This window comes from Amphiura filiformis, chromosome 19, assembly GCF_039555335.1.
Source record: "Amphiura filiformis chromosome 19, Afil_fr2py, whole genome shotgun sequence".
In the NCBI taxonomy this organism is placed as follows: domain Eukaryota; kingdom Metazoa; phylum Echinodermata; class Ophiuroidea; order Amphilepidida; family Amphiuridae; genus Amphiura; species Amphiura filiformis.
The window spans coordinates 17,623,992-17,644,388 of record NC_092646.1 but is presented as its reverse complement, the minus strand read 5'-3'; the positions used below and the strand labels follow the sequence as shown (position 1 = coordinate 17,644,388).

The 20,397-nt window shown below is 37.5% G+C and overlaps 1 protein-coding gene across 1 annotated transcript in view; it reads right to left on the bottom strand.

The window, feature by feature from the left end:
- Nucleotides 1-18,315, bottom strand: part of LOC140140418 (RING finger protein 17-like) — a 316,068-nt gene extending 297,753 nt beyond the window's left edge. Inside the window, exons 1-6 of the mRNA XM_072162178.1 lie at nucleotides 18,026-18,315; nucleotides 17,224-17,385; nucleotides 15,379-15,654; nucleotides 12,367-12,670; nucleotides 11,785-11,869; nucleotides 9,484-9,555 (exon numbers count right to left, since the gene is read on the bottom strand). Coding sequence (XP_072018279.1) covers nucleotides 9,484-9,555; nucleotides 11,785-11,869; nucleotides 12,367-12,670; nucleotides 15,379-15,654; nucleotides 17,224-17,385; nucleotides 18,026-18,209 — 1,083 coding nt within the window. The 5' untranslated portion in view covers nucleotides 18,210-18,315. The remainder of the gene's footprint in view (nucleotides 1-9,483; nucleotides 9,556-11,784; nucleotides 11,870-12,366; nucleotides 12,671-15,378; nucleotides 15,655-17,223; nucleotides 17,386-18,025) is intronic.
- Between the last annotated feature and the right edge of the window lie 2,082 nt (nucleotides 18,316-20,397).

The following is a 20,397-nucleotide window of genomic DNA, read 5'->3' as shown; positions in this document are numbered from 1 at the left end:
GTGTTTATGAATAGCAAAAGTACAAGGCTAATTAGAAGATAAATTACAACATGGTTCTTCGTTAAAATGTCAAAATTATAAAAGAAATTTTACAACATGTCAACATGGTAATAATTCATCTTTGTTGAAAGTTCACTGTGATATAATACACACGTAGTCCTGCCCCTCCCCCCTAAAAAGTGACGGCAGAGTTCGCCACTGTTAACATCCGCCGATACAACTAGTACCCTTTGATGGTGCCCCGTCGATAGAAGGAATTTCCTACAAGAAACCACATTGATTTGCGTGCTTTCGTATTCTCTAAACCTGGTAAAAGCGGTAAAATGGCACCATTAGCTAGCTGTGCCAATGAGTAGATTTGTTTGGCACGCAGCTACCAGGTCCTAGCATTAGAGTAACGAAATGACCAAATATGGGATTGAGTTGGTCAGAAACCCATAAACAGACCTCATCATGGGGGGGATGATGGTATGGTCTACATGTATCATCCCTTTTCAAAATATCAAGAGGGGGTTATGTCCGACCCCCCATGTGCTAGTAAAGAACACGGGTAAAGACCTTATTTGCGCATGCGTTATCCAGAGGTCAAAATGGCCCAGTCTGGGACAAACTCTTGTTATCTCCATTCAACAGCTTGTCATCAAAATTCCTATAAGACTTGCGTGTTTACTTCTGAGATCATAACAGAATAATATGAGGCTACAGAGGAAATGACAGGTTCTTCAATACAATGTCAACATCAAGAAATTATTTAGTTTGAAAGTTCTCTATGATATAAGACATGCACATGCGTGTTTATGAATAGCAAAAGTACAAGGCTAATTAGAAGATAAATTACAACATGGTTCTTCGTTAAAATGTCAAAATTATAAAGGAAATTTTACAACATGGTAATAATTCATCTTTGTTGAAAGTTCACTGTAATATAATACACACATAGTCCTTCCCCCTCCCCCTAAAAAGTGACGGCAGGTTCGCCACTGTTAACATCCGCCCGATACAACTAGTACCCTTTGATGAAGGATTGACGATCTCCAGAATGAAGTAGCACCGCTCAGTTATGGGGAGGTCTCCACGCAGTTTCTACAGGATTTGGAGAAGAAGGCAAAGCTGCAACCAGATAGGCCATATGTTAGAAGAGCTCGTAGATGTCTCTACTTTTAAGCAATAGCCACTATTATTAACCAAACGGCTCTTTTCAGAGCCACCAAAACATCCAAAAGAGAGATGCATGTGTCAATTAGATAAATGAATATGAGTAATGAATTTTGACTATTGCAATTGCAATGTTGTTTGGGGAAGATGTAACAAAACCCTTAGTAATAAAGAATGTAACAAAAACCGTATAGTAACAAACTTCAAGTCTTACAAAACAGAGCAGCAAAAATGATTACAGGTCGAGTCAAGTACAGAAGCGTTAAATGTTTTAAACTGGAAAAATCTTGAAGAAAAGTTATACATGAGCGAAGCAGTTACAATGCATAAAATTGTAAACAATCAAGCACCGAAATATCTGTCCAATAGATTTGTTAAAAAAGAAACTTGTCAACATGATCATAAAAACGTATGGTCCCTGTTCTTTTATTTCCCAAAAGTCCTAGCTTCAAAAAGGTGTTTGCAATGTATTTGTTGTAAATGATAACCAAGACCTTCTGTACATGTTTTTCTTTCAGAACAATGTGAGAAACAAAGTAAGGAAGCAAATAGGAAAAAGGTCTAAAATATTTGAAAATCTCCAAAAATCGGTGAGAGCATCGTACGCATGGAGCGGTCGCCACGGTGAAAATGGATGACAAGGCCGTCACCGCGTGTACTCGTTGGTGCGTGTTTGCGGCCAACGTACGCAATTTACAGTAGAAGGGTGCGATTATAAATAGAATGTAGATATCTCTGCAGATTAGCTCAGATTTTATTGTCCTAGTTCTAATTTTTGAAAAGTTAGCTGGTAACATGCCTCTTTTCTTTTAAGGGGGGGGGGGTAGTATCAACCATTGTATATACGAGTGTTAATCTTGAAATACATTGATTTCACCGTACCTGATCGTTTAGACAAACGATAAAATCAAAGTGAAAAGGTGCAATAACTTAAAACATTGTTTTATTTCAATAAATGGCATAAAGTGTTTTTAAACAAACAAACGAGCGAATCAAACAAACAAACAAAGCGAATCATTCATCTTTCTTTTCGTCAAAAGATAGATGAATGATTCGCTTGTTTTTAGTAAACTCATTATGAAATTTGTAGTTTGTTTTAAAATCATCAAAGAAAGATGAATGTTTTGTTTCTAAGTTCAACTCAAAATTTAATAAAAATATAGTGTTATATAGTTTGTTTTAAATCAACGAAGAAAGCGGACCTTAATTTTTGAGGGGCTCGATTGCACCAGAGAGCTCCTAACAACATTTCAGGAGTACGTTCTAATAATACAGATATTAAAAGATTGAGCTCCTTGTTGAGCACCTTAGTAAACTCAGGAGAGTGATTAACAGAGCTCCTGCAATTCTCAAAAATGAAGGCCTGTGAAAGATAAATGTACAAAAGGCAAACTGTTTCATATTTGTTGCAACTCATCAAAGATAGATGAACGATTTCATATTATCTTATGCTCTTCAAACTCATCAAAGAAAGATTTGTTTAAAATACGATATTTATGAAATTGTTTTAGCTTTACCTTTACTAAATTATTTTTTCTGGTCCAAAGAAAAACAGGGTTTGATTCTATATATACTTATCAAAGAAAGAAGACTATTTCGTTTGCTTTCGTTCAATTTAAACTTATCAAAGAAAGATTACCATTTTATTTTATTTTATTTTATTTTGGTTAAAAGTCATCTCAGATAGATGATTGTTTTGTAAAATGTTTGATTTTGTTTTATCACTGTGTTTTGTTTTGATTTATCAAATATAGTTTGATTTTGTTTGTATTTTGTTTGAAAATGGTTTGGTTTTGGATAGTTCACTTCTGATGAAAGAAAATTGTTAACATGTTTTATCAAATCCACAACAACAAAAATAACCCGTCTTGATCTGAGCACGCAACACGTGTCAATCTATAAAAGCCAAAGTAGACCATCAACATGATAAAAACATTGCAAGGGGCTTTGTGGTTGCCGACATAACACACGCATTCATGCACTTGTTGTCATTGCAACCATGGCAACTAAATGCGATATTCCGTCAAGTAGGGTAAACGTTGTTTGGGGGTCATTGGGTACAAACAAAATGAAAAAGGGATCATTGGGTACTATAACATTTTGAATACTAGTATTAAGGGTCATTGCACGTAGGCCTATAACTTTTCAAAAAAGGGTCATTGGGTAGAAAATTTTGAAAAAATGCAGGAAAATTCTATTTCTGGTTTCAAATTTCCAATACAAATTTGCTAAAATAAGATAATTTGAAAGTTTCCGCATTATTTTGTGGCGGCATTTTGAATTTTGTGGCGGCATTTTGATGATGCATTTCTAAAAGTGGTTCAAGTAAAGTGTTTGGATGCGAGCCGTTAGACCAATAGGCCTATAAAATAAACGCCGTGTCAGACAAGCCTTTGAACATGGCAAGAGTTCGAAGTCAGCAAAAACATCTAAATCCAGCGATGCTGAGGTCTTCATCAGTGCTCGGGCCCCAGTGGTTAGATATACACGTTTGTGCTAATGTTTTCTAATCAGAAACGAGTCTCCGAGTATTTCTAATTTTTACTATTGGTCTAACGGCACGCATCCAAACACTTTACTTGGGTCATTGGGTAGCCGCGACCAAAATGAGGCGTCATTGGGTAGCCGCCTTAAAAATAAAAAAAAGGGGGGTCATCGGGTATGACTTTTCAAAAAGGGGGTCATTGGGTATAGTCAACAACCCATTTGTAAAATTGTAAAAATGTTTCAAAGAATATTCAACAGGCTTCATTTTTTTTTAATATAACATTTAAAAGAAAGCTAGATAATACCCCTCCAGAGGGAGGGCTAGGGGCCTCTTCCTGGTTGAAGGTATACGGGAATCCATGTGCCACGGGTTTGGGGTACCTTTACAGCGATTTTGGTATATCGATGGCTGGGTTTTCAGCGAAGACCAATGCGCCAAATGGGCGCATTTTGGCACAGTAATAGTACAGATCAAGTCAGCATCCGAAAGTCTGCGTGGCACATCCCGTACACCATGTTTAAGACCCCTCCTCCCGGTATTTGTTTATTTACTTGTTCGAGTTTGCTTACGTGGATTAAAACAACAATTAACAAACACCCCGGGGCACTCCAACTTTGGAGGTGACGCGTATGTAGGGCTGTTAAGACCCCTTTTCAGTGTCGCTGTCACCCAAAGACCCCATATTTTTTTTTACGAACACATGCTGTCACCCAAAGACCCCCTATTTTTCCATTTGATCTGTCACCCAAAGACCCTTACAAGTCCAATTTGAACAGCAACTTTCATTTATCATGGCTTTTGTTACTTATTTTGAAAAAACAAGGAAATTTGAAGCCATTTAGAGCTATACTCGATTTTCGAGGTTTCTGTGGCGCTTTTTCAGCTCTCACTCAAAGATTCCATTTAAAAAAAGGTCATGCTCTCACCCAATGACCCCATATTTTTCACATTTTGCTCTCACCGAATGCCAAAAATCATGCTCTCACCCAATGACCCCATATTTTTTACATTTTGCTCTCACCGAATGCCCCTTAGTGCGAAAGTGCCAGCCCTACACCTATATCCATTTCATATTGAAGTGCCCCCCCCCCCATGGGGCAGGCCATTTACGTTTGAGGTATTTGTTTATTTACTTGTTCGAGTCTTACGTGGATTAAAACAACAACAATTAACAAACACCCTCCCCCATGGGGCAGGCCATTTACGTTTGAGGTCTAATGACCTGCCCCTTTTTTCTTTGCCAAAAGAAGGAGGAAGCAGGCCGTTATACTATGCACAGTCTTCGTCTTTTGAGGTGTAGCCTGCCCCATTGGGGGAGGGTTGGAGGGGGTGAAACAAAAACAATTTTCACCTTTTGACTTTGAGGTCTTATGAAATCGAGTAGGCCTATGCAAAAAAAATTCAATAAATAAAAAAAAATCTAACTTTTGAGGTCTATATAATTAAATGTTATGTCCAATTTCTTTTATTTTTAATCCCTGCTTATTAATTCCCCATCATAATTACCCCCACCCAAGGTCTTAGCCTGCGATACGTCCATCGGTCTCCTCCGCAGCCAGTTTGGTTTATTGGTTACACTCCCTCCATGTGGGGGTGGGGGAGCGGAACCAAACTGGCTGCTTTGGAGACTTACTTCCCAAGACGGGTAATTAAAAAAGTGGACGGATACAAAACCCGGGATACAAAAATTTTAAAGCCGTCTGAAAGAGAGCAGTTTCACAAACCAAAGAAAAAAAAGGCTTTCACTCACAAATGATGCAACAAATTGTTGCGTCTCTGCTTCTCAAAAATCTCCTTGTCAACCAACCCCCAAACATCGTTATCAATGCAGTCCTGTTTTTTTTTTTTTTTTTTTTTCATGAACGTTGATGAAATAGACCCTGGGATTCCTGTGAAAATTATTTTTACCAGGGGTCTGCGATTCACGTGTGTGCTGCCATGACTATAATATGTAACTACATATCACGCCCAAATTATTAGCGTCATTCGTGCATTGGGCGGGGATGAAGGGCACAGAAACGGCAACATTAGACATTCCAGAGTGTGGCACAAAAACACCCAAAAATCCGCCCCTTCCACAAAGGTTTTTTTGCAGTACGTTATGTTTACGCCCAGTTTGGGCGCATGCAGCAAAATCTTACGTGAATGTTTTGAAGGCCTGTCTTTATAAGCAACTTGAAGTTGGAAGTTCCCACGGAAGTTGTGAGCTATTTTTAACACCACCGATGCGATTGCGTTTTGCTTCTGCATCCACCATCAGGTACAATGTAAATGATGAAGCAGCGACAAAAGCATGCACAGTCAAGTATAGGCTATTACTCGTTCCTCTGTTCAATATAAAATAAAAATGCATTTTGGAATAAATAAATACAATTTGCGTAAACCTATATCGTAAAAGGTAACATGATGATCTCATAATACGCAGTTTATCTGGCCCAAGATTTCGTTTCAACATCGAATTCAAGAGCTAGATAGATAGAGCATGGAAAATCACGGGTGGGGGGGGTCACTAACGACCGCAATGGCTACATCGCAGTTGTTCGCGGGAAATCAGATCAGGGGAAAAATGGACGGATAACTTTGATATCCTGGCTAAGACCCTACGGACACCCCCGATTACCCTTCAACTGACCCAACATCGAGTGCATCGAGTGATCACGTGCAGGTAAGAGGCTCCATCTAGTGATCCAACCAATTACATCTCTTGATTCTCGGATGACGTATGCCCTAATGTTGATTATTGCCGCGACCACGTGCATGGAAATAGGCACACCCCCACCCGACCCATCTATTGTCTTTCGACTTATCTTCCATCCAGGGTCAGATGCATAAATCATAAACAAACACAAAAACCGTCATAAATCATTTCGTTTATACAAATCCTCGTGTCACATAAATCCTCCCTCCATTCTCCGTAATTTCTCGCCCAAAAAAGGCGGGACTACATGTATACTCGCGTCAGTACGGTACTTTAAAAAGGCTCCTTATTTGCTTTCTACATTGGCACTGGTTATCATAGTTTGAAAGGAACTCATGCGGGTTTACATGACGCACCGCTTTGATTATTGCGTGTATGGGGATCTCCCCCTTCCTATCAGTCCGAACTGACGGTGTCCATGCATGCGTACTGCGGCTACTGCCCGTGTTATTTTAAATACTTTTTTATGTTACGAAAACAATATTAAATTTCGCAGAATCATGTTCATAATATGGTTAAATTGACTGTTTTAAACTATCATTTAAAACTAAAAAGAGTGAAATACGAAAATAGCGAGTGAACATGATTGAAATTAAATATCATAATTCAATACCCTGCGTGAAAAACTGAACATTTATAATACATGCATATGAATCGGCACTAAAAATTACCGGCGTATGCCTTTTTTGATGAATGGAAGATTCATGATTGGTTGGTGTGCATTTCAATGGACGGTGACCGGCGATGATAAACATATAGACGGGTAAATCATGTTATCGAAAACTCAACAACTTTTTAAGTGTTTATTGACATAGCAAATTAGCACTTCACACTTGGTAATTTCGTCAGCAGCTACATTATCACTAAAGCGTGTTCTACCGTGAGATCGCGTGTTGTACCGTGAGATCGCGGTAGCTTTGGGCCAGATGCCAAACACCCGAGAATTCTCGGGACAGACGTTTGAGACCACTTATTGTCAACACGCGTGTTATAATAAGGATTTTCAACACGCAAATAACACGGCAAAAAAAGCGTGGCACGCGGTCACTTACACGTGTCAGGTACTGTATATTTGGCTCTTACATTTGTTGGATACTGAAAAATATTACCAGTTGTCTTGTAAAAAGCAACAAATTATGGATCTACTGGAATGTCGGCAAAGTGATGCAAATGTAGTGCGCATTATTTTGCACAAGGTCCAATGCACACGCTTGACGTCGCACATATACGCGATGGTTAAGCTGTCAAAGGAACCTTGGAAAAGACTTTATCCGTGGATTAAAAGAATAAAAAAACAACAATTCAGCAACTCTTCCTATAACTTTGTAGAGGAGCCAACTGTTGTTTATCAATGATGAATCCATACTTTTACAGTAGCGTCTACGCGAATGTAAGTTTATGGAAGCATGCAAATGAGTTAAATTTGTCATGCCTAAAACATGCCTACGTACATATGTCGAATTCAGTATTTTGGAGGCAAAAGCTAACATTGCCGTTTCATATTTGTGGTTTTATTGCTGATATTGAGTAGCAATGACTAACTGACATTTCTTATGTGAATACAATGATCTTTAGCTTGTTTTGTAGTTGAAAGGTGTGTCTGTGTGGCTTACTTTGCTCGGGCAGGTGATGCTGCCTAGCAAAGTAAATCATGCAGATGACACAGACTTAAATGATAATAAACAACGGTGAAACATGATTGAATCCCTACAGAAAGGACTAGATGAGTTAATATGATCAGCTGATCCCCAGAGGGCGACATTGTAATTTTAATAATCAAAGCAGGCGGCATAGGACCGCATAACACGGACGTCGAGGCTGGCGAAGATACAGGGCTGACAGCCCCATTCACAATACTACGGTTAGCGATTATAAATGGACAATTAACATACTTGCAGTGGGGTACTTTGCAGAACCCCAACGGTTTTAGAGTAAGATAATTTTGCTTTGACACCACATAACAAATTTAGAATTGTTTGTGAAGATTTCATGATTATGTGTTAATCCAATGGCGGCGTCAAAAATAGCGATATCGCATCCACCATCATCTGAATCAAAGCAATTGCCATTAGAATAAGAACCAACAGTGTTAATTTTTCACCAACAGCATCACATTCTTATTAAAGGCGGGTGATCACATTTTGTTATTTTCTATCTTACATTGAGGCCTGCCATATATTAAAACAATCATTTCCGAATTTTGAGCTGTACTGCTCCTGTCAGCGATTGTGATGCGAGAAGCAAAAACATGTATAACAACGCCTCATAGGACAGTGCAACTGCAACAATTTTTTTGTTCATACATGTACATCTAAACAAACCATGTCTCAGGCCTTAAAAGGGCATTTCGTGATCCACAGCATCATCCCCCCACTTTTCTCAAAAAAAGTTACTCCATGCTTAATAAAGGGGTATTTTGTGATCCACAGCCTCATGCCCTATACCAGATTTTTATATCACTAGAAACATCTGGCTACATAATGTTTATGTACAAAAAATTTCTTGCAGATTAATTTGTATAGCAAAGATATCGTGAAATTTGAATTTCACTCTGGTATACCAGAATGAAATTACAGCACATTGTCTATGGAGCAGTGTAATACACATAATCATACATAACTCGCAAATGCAAAATCGGAATCAACTGAAATTTTGGGAATAAGCTTTTTTCATGGATATCTGCTGAAAATTGTCATAAAAAGAGGATGCTAGGATCACAAAATACTCCTTTAAATTTGACTGGGGTACCAGACTCATCTCAAGTGGAGGTCACTTCAAATCATACCCAAGTCACATAGCTTACGAATACAGAGAACATTCATATTAAACCATGTCGCTTGGGGATGATTTGAACTGACCTCCACTTGAGATGAGTCAGGTATTAATTCCTAGTCATTTTATAAAAAAGAGACACATGTAGCAGCCTGCAAGTTCATCCTTTTGATATGGATTTAGACATCTTCTTCTGATACCAAAATCTCAGTTTTGATGATAAAAGATGGGGGGAGTGAGACTGTCGATCTGATCACACACCTTAATGGTTTTCAATGTTTTAAGTGTGCAGAGGCTTGTGGATCAACATCTAGGCATTGTGCCTGTGCGTAGCGCACTATAAATCCTGCGCTTTTTTTACAATACTTACACTCATCTGTACAACAGCTTGTCCGACCATTCCAGCGAATCCCTGGTTGACGTCCGCTGTCCATTTCCCATCCTGTATTGGATAAAGACGGGACACCATTTTAGATTGTGACATGATCTGATCCAACCTGAGATGAAAATACCTAAAGGGATTGGCAGTGCCTCCCATATTATGCACTTGCAATGAGCCAGGTCTGTCACGGCTTTATGCGCATGTTCAGATCAACCAACTTGTTTAATTAATTTACAGAAGAATCTCATCCATCTGACAAAAATCTAATCATGTTCAAAAGAAAGAAAAGCTATATGTGTACATCCATATCAAAACGATGCACTTGTCGGCTGCTACATGTGTCTCATTTCACATAACAGTAAGGACTAAATACCAGACTCATCTCCAAAGTGAGGTCACTTCAAATCATCCCAAGTCACATGGTTTAGGAATACAGAGAACATTCCTTATACAATTTGACTTGGGGATGATTTGAAGTGACCTATACACTTGATATCAGTCTGGTATTTATTCCTAGCTATTAAGTGAAATGAGACACATGTAGCAGCCGACAAGTGCATCGTTTTGATATGGATGTACACATATATTATATTCTATGAATTCTAATGTGTCCCATGCTTGATATTAAAAATAAAATTATTCTAGTAAAAAAACATAGTTTTGAAATAAGCACAATTTTAGAGTCACTATTATAACCAAATCTGTGTAACTTGAAGGAAGCTAACAGTGCCCGCATCCGTAACAGACCTGGAATGATACGCATTGATAAATAACATGGGAAAGAGCTGCTAAAATCAAAAAAAATTTGGATATTGAAAAAAAAAGTCAAATTTTTAAAACAATGAAAAATATTCTAAAATTTGCGAAAACCATTACGATTATCTATTCCACCTCCAGTGACACCATTAATTTTCTTGGACCTTTGAATGCATTGCAATAGGTATTAGCAATAGCATTTTACTTTAAAAATCAATATAATAGGGCTGTAGTGCCAGTTTTCATGCTCTTCCAGTGAACATAAGCATAATCCTACACAGGAAAATATGTATGAAGTGGCACTGGATTTGGAACAGATAATAGTTTGTGTCTTTAGAACACAAAATGCAATTTTCATCAATTTAGATATTTAGAGTAAGTTGTTATTGTCTATCAAAAAAAAATGCCATGGAAAGTCAAATTTGTGCTTTTCTCAGAAAGTGCTTATTTTAGCAGAAATCTGCTGTGCTAGTTGGATTCCTTGCATCTTTTTTTTTTCTTCTGAAAATGTATTCTTTTATGTACTTACCATCATTACTTTTAAAGATACAATACAAAACAATGTCTAATTTCCCACTTTGAGTGATCATGAGTGCCCTCTTAAAGCCATCTGAAATCCACCCTTGGTGCAAGATTCATCACATACATCCCAAGATATGTCTTAAGATGTACTGTATCAACCTCCCGATAATACTGAGTGGCTGCTTTGCTGCATTGTAAAACGATGGGCAGTCACCGCAGCCCACATGGGGATGCGGTTGGCTACACCCTGACTGCACTGACCATGGGTAGCAGATGCCTTTACAATTCATGTAAGTCTAGGACAGCTTGGTAGGTATCTTATATACTTAAAGATGTATTCAGATGGCCATTGTTGTGGGTGTACAGTATTGCCAAACAACAGCAACATGTTCACACAGTACACAGCTATAGCACACCCTCTAAGTGAAAATGTGGCCATCCACCACCAATGAGCCCAGAAGTTGACAAATGTGATTTTGTGTTACAGTGTAAAATATCCAAAATTTTAAAGAAAAATTGGATTTTTACAGATTTGAAATATTTCATTCTTATACAGAATTACACAGCTATACAAAAAAAAAAAAATTATAAATAAAAATTAACATTTTATGGAGATGTTTCAACAGAAATAATAGAATTTTGATAACTTTAAGTGCAGTTTTCTCAGTGTTGCGCTCTGTTGTTAGGCAAATTCAAAAACAACAACGTAACTTCATTTCAGGATATTGATATAAAATTGGATGGTTTGAACCCAACGAGTTTTAAAATATTGGACGAGATGTAGTCGAGTCCAATATTTTAAAACTCATAGTGAGACTAATAAATTTGTAGTATTGGGTGAAAGTTGGTTTGTACAAAGTTGGTTAAAGTGTCATTTTGAAGCTTCAGGTATGTATGATCTTTACAAATTTGTCAAAATCTCAACTTTATGAAGGGCCGACTTCTGGGCTCATTTGCGGTGGATGGTCACAAATGTGAATCTGCCCTGGTTAACTAATATCTAACACTTACATAATTGTTTGGTACTATATCTATTAGTGAACAGCACACTGCCATCTCAGGACATCTCTGCAGCTTGGTTCTCAGTTTGCAAAGTCTACAAACAAACAAAAAATACAAGACAGTAATTATCCATCACTTGTTTTTCAATGTCAGACAGAAGTTGGGGGATTCAAATGGGCTATTTTTAATCCCTACCAGTGGCGTACCATGGCTGCTCCTCGCCCGGGGGGCTGAAGAAAATTCAATTTTGCTGCCCCGAAAAGGTTGACCCAATGTTTTAAGAAGGTTCTATGGATTCTTAAACCATGTGACTTATGGATGATTTGAAATGACCTCCAATTGAGGTAAGTCTAGTATTTATTCGACTATGCAAATCTGAGCATTTTGTATTTGATCGTATAGATCTCCAAAACATAATTTTTTGACTTTATCTGGGTTTGTCTCATACCATCCAACCTCATTCCAAATACCCACTGAACGATTTCTAGTACGGTACCGTGCACAGATTTTATATAAGGGCTCTGCCTCCAATTTCACCATTCATTTGACAATATTTATATATTTTTACACCAAAGTAGCAAAAGCACTTACTTTGATACTGGTACAATTTCTGTATTGCCAAAGTCCACGTACACAACCTCAACCATAAGCTCGACAACTGCCTGCTTGGATGCGGATTGTGCATCAGATGTTTCATTCTGCGAGGACTTTGCACTCTGTGTAGACTTGGCACTGTGGGATGACTTGGCACTGTTGGATGACTTGGCACTGTGGGATGACTTGACGCTGTTTGTGGATTTGACGCTTTGCTCGCTGGATTCTTCAACGTCAACGTCAACATCTTCGTCGTCACTTTCTTGACTTTTAGCTGCTTCTTTGTCCTTTTTCTTCAAATCTGTACGAAATCACAAACAGATATGTGATGCGATCAAGCAAAATCAGTCGGAACTCGGAAATATTAAATTTTCAGTTTCTTATAGGATAGTAAAAAACATTTTGCAGAAAACCCCATTGATATTAAACAACCAGTTGCAAAGATATGAGCAATTAAAGAGTTTCCAAAACAACAGGAAACAAAAGGAAATATTTCCTTTGTATGGCTATATCTCAAAATCAATATTTCCAAGTTACGACTGATTTTGATTGATCGCATCACATATGAGTAAAACAAGACCAAATTTGCTACCAGCCAGGTAAGGTCAGATTTGAGAGTATTCAAAACTAAGGAGTGCTGGTTATGGGTTCACTGCCAATAGGGCATATGAGAGAGCTAATAGTGCATCTCTACAGAGAACAGCATTCCAGCCAGGTAGGGTCAAATTTGAGAGTATTAAACTATGGAGTGCTGGTCATGGGTACGCTGCCAATAGGGCATATGAGAGAGCTAATAGTGCATCTCTACAGAGAACAGCATTCCAGCCAGGTAGGGTCAAATTTGAGAGTATTAAACTATGGAGTGCTGGTCATGGGTACGCTGCCAATAGGGCTTTAGACTTCTCCGTAGTCCACTTGCCAATTGTGCACTACTCTGGCTATTACATTAAACTTAAACTCTGATTTAATTAATGAGTGCACAATTGATAGATTTTCACAACTGATCTTTTCAGTCACCGACGCCCGCTGTTTGTTAGCTTCCCAAGTGGACTACTGACTTTTGCCTTGAGAGTTAGGCCAATTTCTGGCCTAACTAAAATTGGTGATGATGTAATGCATCTTTAAAAATGAATCTGGCTTGTGATTGGTCGCCCAGATCTCGTTATTGTTTAAATCCTCCCGACGCATACTGGTACCATTATAACTATACATGGTACACAACTATCTAGGAATGCGGCGCTTTTGTGCTGGTGGATGAGCGTATGCATCTAGCGCGTATTGTACCACCATGCTCAGTCTTGTGGTTAGATTTTATTGATAAACAAGTATGATTGACAGTGTGTGAGTCCGGGTAAAGTTCTGCTTAAAAGTGAAAGTCCATAGTCGGTTTTTCGGATAATAAACTGGCAGATTCTAAAATTAGAATTGTTCAGTATTGAAGTGTCATTATAATTATGCCATTATGATATGTTGCATTCAATAATATAAGCCTCACGTAGGGCCTATACTTTACTTTTACTGTCACAAATATAATTATATAGCCTAAACGTTTTCATAACCATTTTATACTAGTATTTTGATGTACTAAATATCAGTATAATTTCGAGTTCAACTGAATGCGTTCATCATGATTAATAACATTTTTATTTATCAAAAATCGACTATGGCATAGTCTAATAGGGCTTATGAGAGAGCTAATATAGTGCATCTCTACAGAGAATAGCATTCCAATCAGGTAAGGTCAAATTTGAGAGTATTAAGCTAAGGAGTGCTGTCATGGGTACGCTGCCAATAGGGCATATGAGAGAGCTAATAGTGCATCTCTACAGAGAATAGCATTCCAATCAGGTAAGGTCAAATTTGAGAGTATTAAGCTAAGGAGTGCTGTCATGGGTACGCTGCCAATAGGGCATATGAGAGAGCTAATAGTGCATCTCTACAGAGAACAGCATTCCAATCAGGTAAGGTCAAATTTGAGAGTATTAAGCTAAGGAGTGCTGGTCATGGGTACGCTGCCAATAGGGCATATGAGAGAGCTACTAGTGCATCACTGCAGAGAATAGCATTCCAATCAGGTAAGGTCAAATTTGAGAGTATTAAGCTAAGGAGTGCTGTCATGGGTACGCTGCCAATAGGGCATATGAGAGAGCTAATAGTGCATCTCTACAGAGAACAGCATTCCAATCAGGTAAGGTCAAATTTGAGAGTATTAAGCTAAGGAGTGCTGGTCATGGGTACGCTGCCAATAGGGACTATGAGAGAGCTACTAGTGCATCACTGCAGAGAATAGCATTCCAGCCAGGTATAATCAGAGCCAGAAATTTAAAAAAAATAACGCTTAGTAACGCTTAAAGGAAGGTTGATTCATCTAGTGCCTTCATCCGAGGTGCTAATTGCAAAAATGACAGGACTTTTACAAATTTTTCTAGGCACAGATCAAGACACTAACTTTGGAAATAAAGTTTTTATTTACTAAGATCCAACTTTTGAACGTTTTTTATGTTTGAAGGTGCAAAATAGATCTTTTCAAATCAAAGTTTTCCGAAGTTTATTATGGATGACCCCGTTTACAATTCCGGGTCATTGACGCTAACGTAAACGCAACTATTAAGTCTCCTGAATTTTCCTGAATTTTGAGGACCAAGGTGTCAATTTGAAGTGAGGTTAGTCCAAACAGTTGTATCTGCATTTTTGTTATTTTGCAGGAGGCACGTTTCTGTATTAATATTTTACTTCTTTGTTGCTTTTAAAGTTATTCATAACTAAATATAACTTTAATTAATTGCTTTTTAAGACATATATTTTCATAATCAATTAGTATCAATTTCACCAAACATGTCAGTTTTCACAGATTAATAGTTTGGAATAGGTTTTGAACAATTTGGAACAATTGTGAATTTTGACCTCTGTGTAAACTTTGACCCTGAATTTCTTGGAATGCTCAAGGGTGGGCACCCGTTATATTTTCATTCAATAGACCTCAAAGAAAATTCAAATTGCTAGTCTTACCTCCTTCATCTTCAACAGCGTCACCGTCTTTACTGACATCTTCCTCTTTCTTCTTTCCTTCATCTCCTTCCTTTTCCACCTCTTCATCTTTGACACTTATTTTATCCTCACTCTCATCTTTGCTACTCTCTGCATCGGAACTTCTGGAAGATTTCTTTCTCTTGCTCTTCTTGGAGTCTTTGTGGTGTGGTTTCTTTGGAGGAGCTGCTTCAACAAAGCGTTTGACCCGGGCTCTGTACCAGCGGCCGTCCATATATTTGGCACAGCACATCAAACCTGAACGGAAAATAAATTATGTTAAATGTTAAATCAAACTTTTTACAAAATTGTAAAAAACATGTAAATTGTATTGTTGCTATGAAACTTACCTACTGGTTACAGATTAAATTTCAACTAACCCTAATAAGGCCATCGTAATTAAATAGTTAATCTCAAAGCCTTTCCCAAGTTAAAAACCTAATGCGGAATGCATTGTTTTAGGGTTTATTTTTTTTACTTAATTTTTTTATCTGTAGGACTTTTTGACAAGAATAGACCACCTTTCATCTCTCTCTTTCATCTCACTATTAGAGAATAAAGGTATTGTTTTTGGCCCCTGGAGTGTATCTATCGTCTCATATAACACGGTCGACATCATTATTTTAAGTAAAACAACGAGGCGAAGCCGAGTTGTTTTACGCTAATGATGTCGCCCATGTTATATGAGACGATAGATACACGACAGTGGCTAAAAACAATACCTTTATTCTCATTCTTAAAAACTTCAATTCAAATAGAAATATCATAAGTATTACAAATTTGATTCAAATTAAATCCTACATTTTAAAAGGAACTACCTAGGGCTTAAAATTGATCAGTCCCGTTGTTGCTATGCGCCTCCGATTGGTTCAAATAGCGAGCATGCGTATCGCATTGATGCACACGCGCTGACCCGTGTGATATCGTGTCATATCACACGGGTAAGAACCAATGAGATTGCAGGAACGTTCTCAAGTGTTTAAGAATGCGATTTACGATTTAGGCTATGTTGACATCTGACGATGTCAGATGCGAGATTTTTTGTGGTGGATTTGGAAAAAAAAACTTAATTTACAATCCAGCTGGCAATTTTACCTAATGCGTGTGGGTGCTTTGAGACGAATTATTAAATTAAGATGGCCTAATTTGTTAGAAAGATCCAGATATTTTTCAAAGATATGCAGATTTCGTCCAAGCGTAGACTGCAATTATTCCTCATCTTTCTGTATTTGACTCCCTTAGAAATTCCTATTTTATTATGTAGTCTTTGTCATTTTTCTTTAATCACCAAATGCACTCAGAGAGTTCTGTCTCTGTTTTTGTATTTCATGTGCATGAATGATTTTGTACAGTAATTGAACCAATCTGAATTGATTAAGGGCTGGGGTATGAGCGTTTCGACAGTATTTAAAATAATTCAAATATCAAATAATTTTTGATTTGTTGAAATTTGCGATATAATACACATTTTATGACAAATTGATATATTTTTAATTTTTGATATTTAACAGTCGTCAAAGTAAACTTTCTATATCTAATGATATGTACTTATATAGTGCATGTAGCTGGGATGAAAAGCCAACGATCAATTGAAAATTTTGACCTTTCATACTGAATATATTTTTCCCCAAAAGACCTAAATTTGTTTGGTGTTTTGGGGGAAAATCCTTATCTTCCATACGAAAGGTCAAAATTTGCAATTGATCATCGGCTTTTCATCCCAGCTACATACACTTTAAGTACATATCATTAGATTTATAAATTTTCCAAAATAACATGCATAATAAGGCCAACACAAACTGGTTCTAGGATCAAACTAATGCTCACCTGGTTCAATGTTCTCTGGCATACGTTCATTTTCTCGCATACGATTACACTCTGAGTTGATTTTGGCCATCATGGCCCCGAGTTCATTCTGATCGGTTTCCCTCTGTACAAAAAAGTAGCATGGATTGCGAATGTGGACGAGTAGCACCAGGGCTTTTGTTTCTGTAACACAAAAAAGCGTATGCATGTTAACCCCCTGATGAGCACTACCTGCCAATTTAACATTGACTCTGATTGGTCAATTACATGATATCTTCACTTTAATCACCTATCAGAATGGAGCTTTGCAAATAATTCACCCCAATTTTTTTGTTTGGTGAAAATATTCTAACAACGTTGCTGATTGGTCCAATTGATAATTATAAATTCTTTTTGGCCAATCGGCAGGTAGTTCTCATGGGGTTAACATTAACTATATATACACTGTTATTTAGAATTATTCGAATAATGCTTGTTTCATACTTTCTGCCACTTGCCGCTGAGCGGTTTGATGCTTCATCATGCTGCTTGTTCTTTTCTGAGAGCAGAGTGGCACACTGCTGAGTGGCATGACTTTGAAGGCCAAAGTTGCTGTTTTTTAGCATAGCTCTGTGCTCATTGGCCGAAAATTATATTCTGCTTTCATACGTCGGAACGGCAGCACTCCCGAGTTGACTTGAATTAAACTCCTAGCAATCTGCCGCTGTGGGCAAAGCGGTGGGGTGATCGATTGTTATACACCCTGTATCTCTCTCATAGTCCCTATTAGCAGCAAACCCATGACCAGCACTCCTTAGTTTAATACTCTCAAATTTGACCCTACCTGGCTGGAATGCTGTTCTCTGTAGAGATGCACTATTAGCTCTCTCATAAGCCCTATTGGCAGCATACCCATGCCCAGCTCTCCTTAGTTTAATACTCTCATTTGACCCTACCTGGCTGGAATGCTGTTCTCTGTAGAGATGCACTATTAGCTCTCTCATAAGCCCTATTGGCAGCGTACCCATGACCAGCACTCCTTAGTTTAATACTCTCAAATTCGACCCTACCTGGCTGGAATGCTGTTCTCTGGAGTGATGCACTATTAGCTCTCTCATAAGCCCTATTGGCAGCGTACCCATGACCAGCACTCTTTGGTTTACTTCTCTCAGATCTGGAATTATTGACTTCCGCTTCGGGTTCTTTTTCTGAAGGAAAACAAAAGAGACAGTTTTTTTTAATTAAACAATAATCAATAGCACATACTTAGTACTGAAATGTGAGATAAAAAACAAACAAAAACAGGCCAAATGTAGTTTTTCAGTAAGGGATAACATGCTTCAGACACAATCTTATTCTAAACTATTCTACATAGCGAATTTACATAAGGTATATACAACAAGCATATTTACATAAGCTTCAGTGACCAAATCAGAATGCTGGTAAGAACACAAGCCATACCAGAATTAAAAAAAAAATTGCAAAACCAGAATGAAAATGATCTGTTTTATAGACATGTGGATGTACAAGGCAGTTCTACTCCATCGGACAGGTTCAGAAATCCAACGCGGTTCTCCTAAAACATGAATCGGGCGAATCCATATGGATTCACGTAATGCATTGGCAGTTTACAGAAAGAAAAAAAATATGTACGAAGTTTCAGTCCCGGTTTGACTATTTATACTTCATTTTTTAAGCAACTGAACAAAAAAAAGGGTGAATTATGGTATAATTTACTTATATCATTGGTAATTGGGACAATAATATGATTTCAAAGGACATTTTAACAGCAAAAACAGCTATCGGTTGCGTGCCGATCTTGCAAGAATCAAAATGGATTCATCTGCACTGCCATGGATTTCTAGGCCTGCATCGTACAGTTCAGACTAATGTTAAACGGAGAAGACTAAGATCTTCTTTCTCCTACTCAACATGTCTTTGGAACTCATCAGAATCAGAGCCAAATGTGTTTCTTTTAGCGACAGGACATTTGCTGCCTATGCCACAAAATTTTGTAACAAAACAGTGGCAAAAACCTGAAAAAATGTAGGTCTTTGGGGGAAAAAATCTATATTTTCAATATGAAAGGTCAAAATTTTTAATTGATTGTCGGCTTTTCATCCCAGCTACATACATTTAAAGTACATATCATTAGATTTATGCAATTTACTTCGAGTACTGTTAAATTTCCAAAATATCAATTTCTAATCATTTGTCATAAAATGTGTATATATCGCAAATTTCAAAAAATCAAAATTACTTGATATCAGAAGGACATTCTTCATTTTAAAAATGCAATTCAATATGTCTAAAGTGCTCACGGGTCACACAAGAAATTAGGCCTGGCATTTTAGGGTAATTTTGTACCCGGTACCAGGCGCATTTTTTCGGGCGGGTAACGGGTACATGAAATTGCAAAAACTTTTAAAAAATTTAAAAAATTGAATTTGAATGCATTTTGATATCATTAATAGAGTATGACATGAAAACAAAGTATCAATTTTCATATTAAAAACACAAAACACTGTGCAAAATTCAAATTTTTTTTTTTTAGGTCAACCATGAATGATCCTAGCATTTAAGTCTAGGTCCGGGGACACTACAAAACCGAAAAACTAAAAAACTTTTTGTTTTAAACATGTTCAGGGGCCACAAACACATAGGAGGTTTTTCCTGCCCAACGACGAAATGTACTTTTATTTCATGTTACAGACAGATTGAGAATTAATTTTGAAGTCTGGGACTTTGGCTTATTAGTTCTCCTCCACAATGTAATTGTATAGTAATTGTAAAATCTGTGTTGATAATATGTTGATAGTTGATATTTCTTGTACATTACTGTGTATTTTCTCTGTAAATTGCATCTGTGTAAAAATAAATTGTGTTATGTTATGTTACCATGAATGTGTAGGACTAGATTTAAGGCTATGGGTGAAGGCTTATTAGGGGGTTAGGGTTAGTGATGGGATTAAGATTAGGTTAGGTTAAGGAAACACCATGTTAGGATTTCATTAAAAAGCATGGATAAGGTTCACGGTTAATGTGTAATACACCATTGGTATAAAAGTACAAAATTCTGATTATGACTTGTAAGAGATATCATTACACAGGCTGTATCAAAATGATTGCTCTCCATCCGATCACCTTCTGTTTTTGGTGTTTTTGAAATAACTGCCTCTTCCAAATACACCACTGGCTCCACTTGAAATAACCAGA